Source organism: Nansenia antarctica (genome assembly GCF_963989245.1).
Source record: "Nansenia antarctica genome assembly, chromosome: 4".
Classification (NCBI taxonomy): Eukaryota; Metazoa; Chordata; class Actinopteri; order Argentiniformes; family Microstomatidae; genus Nansenia; species Nansenia antarctica.
The window spans coordinates 54,294,698-54,305,816 of record NC_137689.1 but is presented as its reverse complement, the minus strand read 5'-3'; the positions used below and the strand labels follow the sequence as shown (position 1 = coordinate 54,305,816).

Sequence of the window (11,119 nt, the reverse complement as noted above, 5' to 3'; positions counted from 1 at the left end):
ATAGCACAACCCAGGGAATTGACACATGAAGACACTGGAGTCATTAGAGAGTTCCCACTCTCTCCTTCAGTTACATCACAAAAATTCCAAGGGCAAACATGTACAGAAAAACCTGAACAGTTACTCTGAAAATTAGCAGCGGCTAAGGTCCACATAGGCTGTACATCAGGTGTCTGGTTGGCCAACTGACCTTGACCTTCTCTCCAGTCAGTGTCTCCAGCTCACTCTCCTGGCCGACCGTAAAGGAGTTGACCATGACCTTCGTTCCCGTGGTCACGGTCACTTTGAATTGGTCACCATTCTGCTCGATCTCTGAGATGCTCTTGATGTCTTTTCCCTTCTGGATCAGCTCATCTGGCAGACCTGGAAGGTTGAATCACAACTCAAAGATTAGAGCTTATTCATAACAAGCCCTTGTTCATTTGGTATGCTTTGATCAAAGAGGAGTTTTTGGGTGCCAGCAGGAGTCATCCAGCCAATCATCTCCAGTGATGAGATCTGTCTGATTAGAGCACTCTCTGAAAAGGTAATTAAGTGCAGTAAACAATTTAATCTCAGATTCAATGTGCTGAAGTGCAAAGATGAGTTGTGCACAGATAAGACTTGGTGTGCTGGCTGCAGATGTGTGGTGCAAGAACAGCCACCACAAGCAAGAATAGAAGTCATGGCTAAATGCTAATTAAGGACAACATTGTAGAACATTATTTTTGCATAGTGCAAACTTACAAATATACCTTAAAAGTTAATTGATTTATCACTTACCAATGGCCTTCATAAAAGGCTCGAAGTTCTCCTGAGACTCAAGCTGGTATTTTCCTGTGAATGCCATTATGCACGAGCGAGAAGGGAATGAGAATATGAGTCTCTTCTCCTTAAATAGTCAACACGTTGGTGATCATTGACTAGACACATCAGGTGACTTAATTACTGCGTGGCTGCAGATTAGCTGATCCATTGTGAAACTCTGGCGATTACTGCTCTGCGTCTGGAGGACATTAGTCATCTGACCCGCGCCGATAATCCTGTAAAATCAATTTAGGAAGTGGTGAGTCATGTATTATAATCGCTTTGATCTTTGACTCATGATGGCCATTTAATTTAGACTTAATTGTGGTTGATGTCATTATCATAGTAATACGTTTATTTTGTAGTATGTGTGTATTAAGTCCTTGTCTTTGACTGACTGTGTGTGTGTCTGTGTGTGTGTCTGTGTGTGTGTGTGTGTGTGTGTGTGTGTGTGTGTGTGTGTGTGTGTGTGTGTGTGTGTGTGTGTGTGTGTGTGTGTGTGTGGTTGTGTGTGTGATGAGTTGTCTGACGGTATCGGTGTACTTTGGAAACAACCAATGCTGTCGATGATAATAATAATAATAATAATAATAATAATAATAATAACTTTTATTTGTATAGCATTTTTCCTGCAAACGTTGCAGCTTGATGAACTAGTTACTAGATGAACACTAATTACATATCCCTAATTTTTATATTGACATGAAGCGATGTTTTTGTTGTTGTTGTTGTTGTTTATTTCGTTTATCTAAGTAGGCTATGCCTTTTCAATAAAAAAAACGAACATATTGCATTCATACAAAAGGGAACAACGGTATGATTGTGAACTGCTGTGTAGGTCGGTAATCTTTATGACACGTACAGAGTGCAGTGACACGGTCAGGGTCTATATATGGCATGCCTTTTATTATACAGATCTCTTTTAGGCCATAGGACATTGTAGTTAATTGATCAGTTATTTCAGTTGTAGAAATATCAAACCTTAAATAATAGCCCGTTATTTGTTGTTTAATCAATTTGTGTCCCCTCAGTTTTCTATATTTTTGGATGGGGTTAGTCATTTTGATGTAGACCAGAAGGTGGCGCTTTAGTGTAATTATTCTGGAAAGTGGATTCATTTCCCTTGACCTTTTCCCTTCGAACCGATGTTGTAGTTCCGCGATCCCTACTAGAGTTCATACTTTCGATCCGACGACGAGACTAGTGCTGATAAGCAGACGACAGCAGGCTGCACTCATTGCTTATCAAAGTCAGTAGATAACGTTACTGTTAAGCTAATTAAAATGTTGCCAAACAAAATGTGCTTCTGTCATAACACGTAAAACTGTCATTATACCAATGAGGCATTAAACAGAATTTAGACCTTTTATTAGTGCCTTCCCTCAAAGCCTATGTGTTTCCTCCTGGGTATCCATCCTCTTGAATTCAGCAATTAAATCAAACCATCAGATCAGAGATCATAAGGAGGGAAGGAAGGAACAGTTAAGTGCTTGAACGGGCCCCTGTAACAGGCCTAATAACCAGGTATCATACCCAGGGGTGCACATAACTGGTGCGCCAGTGCGCATGCGTCGCCAAAATGCATCCTGCGCGGAAGATCAGCCGCATGAACGCGCTCTTGCGCACCAACAGCTGGAAGCGCTGGGAGAGGAATTTACTTCCTCAAAATCTACCTGCTGACTGCTGACTGCTGCATCACTGCAAGCCCCACTAAGTAACTATTTGCCGTCCCCGACGAGTAATCCATCACAACAGTCGACCGACGACGACCACGGCGACTCCCCTCACGAAAACATTCGGAAAGTATCGTAAATCGTACTTTCATTCCGCGTATCGCACGGTTATCACGCCGCGGCGCCGCCACGTGAAAATTCAGTCCCGAACGACTCGTCGCTAAAAGGAAAAACAACACCAAGGGACTTCACGTTTCTTTTCTCTGAAGCTTTCAAACGTTCAGACGTTTGTTTTACAGCTTCATTATCGCACATAGACCCCTGACCCAGGATATGGTTGGGAATTCTATTAGAGAAAAAAAAAAAAAAGACTTTGTTGCACAATCAAAATAATGAGCTATTTAAAGTGATAGCCTGCCCTACAACATCCTCTACCATGGTAGATATTGAGGACAGTATTAACAGCAGTAAAGAGAGCAGTGATGAAGATGATTAAGCTTGTAGCATAAATAAATGCTTAGGCTGTAACTTTTTGTTGAAAAGTTGATTTCAGTGTTTACAGAACAGAGCAGTGCTTAAAGAGATGTCCGTTGATTTCATAGTGTTTAAAGAACAGACATTCAGTTAGTGCTTAAAGAGATGTCAGTTGATTTCATTGTGTTTAAAGGAGTCTGACAGACTTTCATGCTTAAAGAGCAGTCATTTGATTTTGCATTTGTTTATTTTGTTTTGCACACAATCATTTGTTCGTTCATCTTTATTTATGAATAAATGTCGTTTTGCTTCTATAAGTTATCCATGTATCCCTTTTTTATCCATCCTGTGGGACGGGTCGTGACTCGCGAGCTCGGGGAGCACCAAGCAGCATCCCTAGGTGCTCCTCTGAGCACTGGCCCCAAAAAGTTATGTGCACCCCTGATCATACCCCTCTCTGTCCCCCAGCAGGTGTGAGTGTGTTGGTGGGATGAGGTACTGCAGCACCCGGGGGGGCATCCAGGGATGGAGCTTCAGTGAGGTCCTGTTTTCAGGCTACGCCCCTGACGGGGGGATGTTCATGCCGGAGACCATCCCTGCGCTGAGCCCTGCCACCCTGAGGTCCTGGAGCTCTCTGTCCTACCCCCAGCTGGTGACAGAGGTCTGCTCACTCTTCATCCCCACTGACCTCATCCCCCGAGCAGACCTGGAGGGTGAGACGGGCTGGGCCCGATATGGTGGATAGTTGAAAGAGGAATAGATAAACAGACAGATAGAGAGAGTGAGACAGGCTGGGCTGGATGATATGGTGGTGGTAGATAAAATGTGTTGATTGATTTGATGGTTTGAGGATACTGTACATCATACAGTTGGGGTAAAGTGAGGAAGGTGACATGGTGTTTTCAATATGACCTACACACCCACCACACCTGCATATTGGACTCAATCGTCTCTCTAACTTTGCCGCTCTCTCAGCCTCACTGTCTTTCTCTGTCTCTCCTTGTCTGTCGTCCCCTCTCTCTCCCCCCACCCCTCCAGCCCTGACCTCTGCTGCGTTGTCAGGGTTCTCTGTCCCCGGGGTAGTGAGGTTAGCCAGGCTGAAGGGGAGTCTGTCAGTCCTGGAGCTGTTCCATGGAGAGACCATGGCCTTCAAGGACCTGGCCATGACCTGCACCGTGCGCTTCCTGGACTACTTCCTCCACAAAGACAGCCGCCGCGCCATCGTACTTGTGGGTAAGAGGGACTTTTTCCTGAACAAAAACATTTTCAACGTGACCTGATCAGGCCCTAATTATAGAGTTTTTTTGGGCTTGGTCATGTAGTCAAGAAAATCCCCTGGTCCCATGGCTTCAACTCCATCTTTTCCTTCCATGACCCTTTCTATACAACGTAAATAACAATATGGAATTGTGTCAATTAAAAGGACAATTTGTATCTGGCAACAAAACCTTTCTTCTCCCCTTCTGCGGCCTATACCTTCAGGTACGTCCGGGGACACAGGTGGCTCTGCCATCCAGAGTGCGAAAGGCCTGGGTGGGCTGGATGTGGTGGTGGTGTACCCCCGGGGACGCATCACCCATGTACAGGAGAGACAGATGACCACCTGCCTGGAGGACAACATCCATGTGTTCTCAGGTCAGAGGGAGGAGAGGGGGACAAAGAGCTGCAAGGGGGGGTATCTCAATAGTGTCAAGTAGAGGGAAGGAGACTAAGTAGGCTTTGGCTTTCACCTGTTGATTCATGTTAGTATAGTTGAATGTTTGGAAAGGAGATGAGGACAGGAGGCTACTTTGGTCTATTGAAATGCATACATTTCTGAGGTAAGTTTGCTGGAGGTCTGGATAAAGGTAATTACTAACAACAAAAATGTTCTCCCCTCCATGTGTGTGTGTGTGCCCCGTGTGTGTGTGCCCGTGTGTGTGTGTGTGTGTGCGTGTGTGCGTGTGCCCTTGTGTGTGTGTGTGTGTGTGCATATAGCGGCCGGCAGCTCTGATGATATTGACGTGCCCCTGCGGCGTCTGTTTGTGGACCAGGATCTGGTGAAACGCCACGGTCTGATGAGCCTCAACTCCGTCAACTGGTCCCGTATCCTGGTCCAGCTGGCTCACTTCATTTACGCCTACCTGCAAATGAGTGGCCTGGATCAGGCAGAGGCAGGGGCTCCCTTACCCCCCCTGGAGGTGGTGGTGCCAACGGGAGGGGCGGGGAACATCGCTGGTGAGAACTGTTACCGTGTCACTGTTTCTCTCTTCTCTTTAGTTTTTTTCAATGAAATATTAAAGTATGACCTATTGTCTCAACATAACATAGTCATAGTCTAACATTGCAGTTGGTTTCCTTTCCTCTTCTCCTCTCCCCACCGCTGATACGGTATTACGGTATCCCTACACAGAACATACTAGTATTGTAAAGGACTGGGCCTCCTCACCCCTTCAGATTAGTCGGCACAAAGGAAAGCAAAGGAATCAAGCAAAGAAGACAGGATTAGCATTCGTTTTTCAGATTTTTCTCTACTCTTTGTCGTCGTTCTCGTCTCCCCCCCTCGTCCCCCTTCTCAGCCGGCTGCATTGTGCAGCAGATGGGGGTACCGCTGCGCCTCGTTGCTATGGTGAACGCCAATGACATAGTACACAGGACAGTGCAGAGTGGCGACTTCTCCATGGCAACCGATGTCACTCAGACCTTGGCCCCAGCCATAGACATTCAGGTACTGTGCGTGATGGCTCGACACTTTGTTTTGAAAGTGTGTGTGGGTGTGTGTGGGTGTGTGTGTGTGTGTGTGTGTGTGTGTGTGTGTGTGTATGTATGTGTCTGTGTATGTATGTGTGTGTGTTAGGGATGGACGGTTTTTCGGTTAAACCGAAAACCGCGGTTTATAAAAATAGAAACGGTTTTTTATCAAAACCGTCTGAAACCGGATTTTTTTTTTTTTTTTTTTTTTTTTTTTTTAGAAGAATAAAATAGAATAAGAATAAAACTGGAACATGTCACATGTTTGTCGTGTGTGAAAATAACAATGATACAGTCTGAATCTGCCGCGCAATGAGTGAGAGGTTTGGTCAGTTGTGAAGAATAACTGAGGATTAATATCTAATTGGGATTATATTTAAGGGTAACGAATCACTCTATGGGAAAGATAGTTGCCTTCAGTTATTGGTAGATAGGAAAGGTTTTTTACAATTACTCGCTTACATTTAATAAGATCATTTTCGCTGCTCTCTGTAAAGCGCATTGGGTCACTTTTGTGAGAAATGCGCTATAAAATGTGATTTGATTTGATATCAATCAATCAATCAAACTTTATTTATGTTCTATAGTACAAATCATGCATTGAATGTAACTCCAAGTGCAGTATTTACTAAACCACAATATAATAAAACAAGAGCTATACGGATCAAGAGTGTTTGTGCACAGCGCCACTGTGTGTGAAGGCGCTACTGAAAGTGATGACAGAACGCATGTCTCAGAAGATACGCGGTCACTTAGTGACGCAAAGGTAGTTCTGTATTTATCTCTATCTGTATTAGTACATTTATTTTGAAAGCTCTATTTTGACAGCTCTACCATGGGCACTTTTATTTTGATGGGCATTCTTTGTTGATTGACTTACGACAGTTCAGGACGAGTCAGTCTCGCGGCATGTGGTTTTTATGAAAAGCTTTAAGTATGTTCACTGCATAATTCTAAGTCTAATATTTCAGTGATTATTGAGCAGTATTCAAATATTTAAATACATTGAGCAGCAGCTGAAACTTTGTCTAAGAACCAAGATATTGAGAAAGCAGTTCATTCAATGAAGACGCTGTTCCAAGAGATGATCTTCCGTGCAGGCGTGCACCCTGGATCAGCGGAGCTGGTGTGTTAAGTGTTCATGTGTTTTCATGTATGGTGTAGCTTACAAAAGTCTGCCTTTCCACTTATATTTGTGAAACTAAGTAGCCTAAATGTGTTGCGACTGTGCTTACGGTGTTTTAATGGTGTTCGACATGAGTGTATTGTAGCAGCAGGGCTCAATTATTTGAAATTGGCGCTCATTTAAATTTTTTTTTTTTTTTTTTTTTTTTTTTACTGTATTTTTCGGTTAACCGGAAAACCGCGGTTTTACTCTCTGACGGTTTTTCGGTTTCAATAATTGGAAACCGTCCATCCCTAGTGTGTGTGTATGTATGTGTGTGTGTACCTACCTACTAAAGCTAACAAGCCTATCTCATCCAGGACCCATACAACATGGAGCGTGTGTTCTGGCTGCTGTCTGGTAGAAATGGAACCCTGATCAAGGAAATGATGGAGGCGTTCCAACACTCTCACAAACATACTTTACCTGAAGCACTCCACAAACAGGTCATTGCCTTATTTGAGTTACCATTACAGTTAGATATCCTTCTTGGAAGAATTTTGTACCTTCAGTCTCCCACAATCTCTGTCAGCCCCCTGGTATCCTTCCTTTTTTGACTCTCTCCACACTCTTCTGTCTGTGTCTGCTCGTGTCTATCTATCTCTCTCTTTCCCTCTCCCTCCCCAGTTGTCCCAGGTCATCTCTACAGGTACAGTGAGGGATGAAGGGATAGTGGAGACCATGAAGCGATGCTGGGAAGAGAACCAGTATCTGCTGTGTCCTCACACTGCTGTGGCTGTCTGGCACCACTACCACTGTCCCCCCAGCCCAGGGGTCAACAGGTGTGAGATACACACACATACGCACACATTATGTGCACAGACATGCACACACAGACACACACAGACACACACACACACACACACACACACACACACACACACACACACACACACACACACACAGACACATGCACACAAACCCTTTGTGAGCCAACCAATCTGCTCACACACTTTTTTTTTTACCAAATATAAACATATCAGTGTGAGTCTCAACTGTGTACATATACAATGGGGGAAATAAGTATTGAGAAAGAAAGAAAGAAATTGAGTATTAAGAAAATCAACTTGTTGGAATGGCCCAGTCAATCACCTGACTTAAACCGAATTTAACATTTGTGGAAGCATCTGAAGATCCAGATTCACAAGAGGGTCCCCCGCAATCTTCAAGATTTAAAGACAATCTGTGTAGAGGAATGGGCCAAAATCACACCTGAATACTGCGGGCGATTAGAAACAGAATACAGAAAGTGCCTTGAAGCTGTCATTACAAGCAAAGGCTTCTCCACTAAATATTGAATTAATTTCAGTTAGTGTGTTCAATACTTTTTTCCAGTTTCATTCCACTTTATTACACATAACTTTATTTACATATGGACTTCAATGTTTAGATTTTTGGTCTGGATTGTTTGAGTTAATACCAAAGTCTGGTGCAAATTTCACTTGAATAGGCTCATTGGAAATACATTTACTGGACAAAATATTGATGTGTTCAATACTTATTTCCCCCACTGTATCAACACATTCTTTGTTGTTTAATGACCTCACACGGTAGCCACCGACTACCTCATTATTTAACCCTAACCTTCCTGTCCAGGTGCTGCATAGCAACTGCCTCTCCAGCGAAGTTCCAGGAGGCAGTGCACAAGGCGGGGCTGACCCAGGACCTCCCTGAGGCGGTACGAGCCCTGGACACCATGGCGACGCGCTGTCAGGAGCTTGACAGGACCCCTGGTCAGGACTGGGTGAGGGACTGGGAGAGCAGGCTGAAGGACATCATCACGTCTATAGGCTCAGCCAGGCAACGTGGCGGTGCTTACTACAGTTGATGATTAAAACACATATCGTGAGCTTAGAATTATAAGGTTCTATCTCCGTTTAGGGTAGTTCAGAGATATTGAGCATCAAAGTTTTTACATTCCATTATGTTTTGTGATATGGAACCTTTGTATTTTATGAATTACTAACTCAAAAATGTCAACATTTAAAAAATAACACCTGCATTAATATACACCTAATGGATCAGATTATGTAAAAAACTCAATTTTGACAAAAATGGAGATAGAACCTTATAATTCTAACGTCACAATATAGGAAACCTATTTGCCTCCGTCCGGCAAAACACGCTATAATTGGATTTGATTGACTCTCTTGCAGTGATCAGTTACTGTACCGTACTTGTAATGAATGCTGGTGAAGAGATGATATGTTGGATCTCAAGCGTAGATAAATTGTAGATGATCTGTTTATCCAAGCGTGTTATATCACTTGTGCCTGTTTCTGAAGTACCAGGTGTATTACTTATGTAGTAAATGTTAGCCTACTCCTGCACAATAAACGGTGCATGGTAATCTTGTGTGTGAGCTCTGAGACTTTGATTTACAGTATTTCCACATACCATGTATTTGTTACATTATGTTGGTTTGCCTTTTTTTCGGTTAGTATGCCTGTGAGTTTGTTCTTATCAGACTTGCATGTATCTGTGGATAAGGTGTTTTACAACCATACTCCTGACCTATAGTACTCTCTGTTCTAAGGCTGTATGAGTCAGCATTCTGTCAAGGTACACACACACACATACATACACACCACACTGTCAAAAGTTTCACCACAATGTTTTGCATATGACCAGGCTCATCCTACAGTGAGTCACCAGACAGTGATATTTTGTTTACAGTAAGCTTTAATTAAATCTCACAGAGCACCATCACACTACATTGCTACTCTTTGTAAAACTCATCGTGTACATCTATACCTATCGGCTGTATAAAATGTATTTATATAAGGCTGCCTTGATCTTCAAGGGTGATGCGATGCAGTCATACATCTCAGTCCCGCCCCTGGCCACCCATAGAGGTTGTCTCATTGGTGGTGTCTGTGGGGAGGGGCGTGGCTAATCATGTGCAGGAGCTTCATCAAGAGATCATGGCCATGGCTGCTGCTCTCTGATTGGCTGACATACTCATCGTCTTCATCTCCATCGAAACAGGATTGGTCAATACTGCAGCCGTCTAAATAAGAAAATACATGATGGGATGGAGAATAAGTTAGGATTCCAAAGAAAGGGTCTTCAAACAACCCACTTGACATGTGGAACTACATCGATAGAACGTGTTTGCTATAAGGTGCAACAGGAGTGGGGTACACTCACCAGAGTCACAGCAGATCCCTGCGGCTGCGCAGCGTCCCTCCCCAGAACCACACACCCTTCCTCCAGCCTCGCAGGGAGAGGGCAGGTAGTTCTCCTCCACGCAGCTCGCTGCCTCTAGGGAGCCTACGGAGCAGCCAAGCCCCTCCCCACAGCAGATGTTTGGGCCAAAGCAGCGGCCCTTGTCCCCAGGACCACACGACATGCACTGTCATGAGGGAAGAGAACACGGGAGAGGGTTAATATTATGATAGAGATCATAGTTATTATGTAGACTGGAATATGTCCTGTATCACAATTAAAGAGGTCAGAGTATTACTACCATTAGATAACTTGATACTTGATGCCAATCCTGAAAACAGTCAAGTGACCTGTGAGGCCAACCAAGGGATCTAACTCTACAGCACACGTATACAACAGCTCCAATAAAGATTCAAGGGAAAACTACATAATAAACCCCCTGAACAGATGCAGACTAGGGCTATGTCTGAATGCTCATATTGCAACGTGTTTTCAACATGCAAGATGAGAATTGTTTGCAGTATGCAAAATCTACCGAAATGACGTATGTATTAAATGCCAGGACGTCATACTAGATTTGTCTTGTAGTATGTATTCACTGCACACTATTCAGGAAATATTTTCCATTTTTGGTCCCACAATTCAATGGAGCAGGTACGGGAGGCAGGCAGTAGTGAAATCAACAACATGATTGAGTTACAGGAGATGTATTCTCAGTATGAACGTAGTGTGTTGAAATTTGCATATATTTTGTTTTACTTAACTACTCAAACTACGTATGCAGTATATACTTTTAGTAATCAGTAGGCAGTATAAGCATTCAGACATGGCCCAAGGGTGTGTATACCTTTCTGGGGAGATACTCAGCTGCCCTCTTGCCTCCTATAGGGCAGTTGGAGATGTAGCAGGCCGTGCATATGGACAGCAGGAACAACAGACAGAGGGCAGACACTGGGGCACCAGACATGGTCACTATAAGAGAGGGATGAAAAGTGAAGGATAGAGAGATTCAAGACTCATCTACTCATCAGCATAGAGATAAGAGCGGGAAAATCAATCACACAGGCAGGGCTAGTCTATTGCAGCAATAGTTCCTCCAATAGTCTGAGGAAAAAAAGGGGGA

General features: G+C 43.7%; 3 protein-coding genes across 4 annotated transcripts in view; 1 reads left to right on the top strand and 2 right to left on the bottom strand.

Annotated features, from left to right (window-relative positions):
• Positions 1 to 829, bottom strand: part of fabp1a (fatty acid binding protein 1a, liver) — a gene marked incomplete at both ends in the record, with an annotated part of 1,202 nt that extends 373 nt beyond the window's left edge. The window contains 2 exons of the mRNA XM_080528807.1: positions 191 to 363; positions 763 to 829. Of these exons, the coding sequence (XP_080384933.1) occupies positions 191 to 363; positions 763 to 829 (240 nt within the window). The remainder of the gene's footprint in view (positions 1 to 190; positions 364 to 762) is intronic.
• Positions 830 to 1,981: 1,152 nt separating this feature from the next.
• Positions 1,982 to 9,110, top strand: thnsl2 (threonine synthase-like 2). 2 transcript variants are annotated; one of them, XM_080529990.1, is made up of 9 exons: positions 1,982 to 2,035; positions 3,405 to 3,646; positions 3,972 to 4,166; positions 4,416 to 4,568; positions 4,911 to 5,150; positions 5,492 to 5,640; positions 7,149 to 7,274; positions 7,456 to 7,610; positions 8,425 to 9,110. In XM_080529990.1, the coding sequence occupies exons 2-9, from the start codon at positions 3,424 to 3,426 to the stop codon at positions 8,654 to 8,656; spliced, it is 1,473 nt and encodes a 490-aa protein (XP_080386116.1). In that variant the 5' UTR covers positions 1,982 to 2,035; positions 3,405 to 3,423; the 3' UTR covers positions 8,657 to 9,110. The 2 variants fall into 2 exon arrangements, with proteins under 2 accessions (XP_080386116.1, XP_080386115.1); XM_080529989.1 differs by having other exon boundaries at positions 1,985 to 2,035; positions 3,402 to 3,646.
• A 579-nt stretch (positions 9,111 to 9,689) lies between these two features.
• oxt (oxytocin) lies at positions 9,690 to 10,963 on the bottom strand (the record flags this gene model as incomplete). The annotated part of the gene is made up of 3 exons (XM_080528810.1): positions 9,690 to 9,838; positions 9,979 to 10,183; positions 10,844 to 10,963. 3 exons carry the CDS (start codon positions 10,961 to 10,963, stop codon positions 9,690 to 9,692), a joined length of 474 nt encoding a protein of 157 aa, XP_080384936.1.
• Between the last annotated feature and the right edge of the window lie 156 nt (positions 10,964 to 11,119).

Bases quoted from the DNA above. Each gene is read 5' to 3' on its own strand.
- thnsl2 (XM_080529990.1), top strand. From the start codon at position 3,424: ATGAGGTACTGCAGCACCCGGGGGGGCATCCAGGGATGGAGCTTCAGT. The intron at 5,641-7,148 runs GTACTGTGCGTG...TATCTCATCCAG, and splicing joins CCCCAGCCATAGACATTCAG to GACCCATACAACATGGAGCG. The intron at 7,275-7,455 runs GTCATTGCCTTA...CTCCCTCCCCAG, and splicing joins CTGAAGCACTCCACAAACAG to TTGTCCCAGGTCATCTCTAC.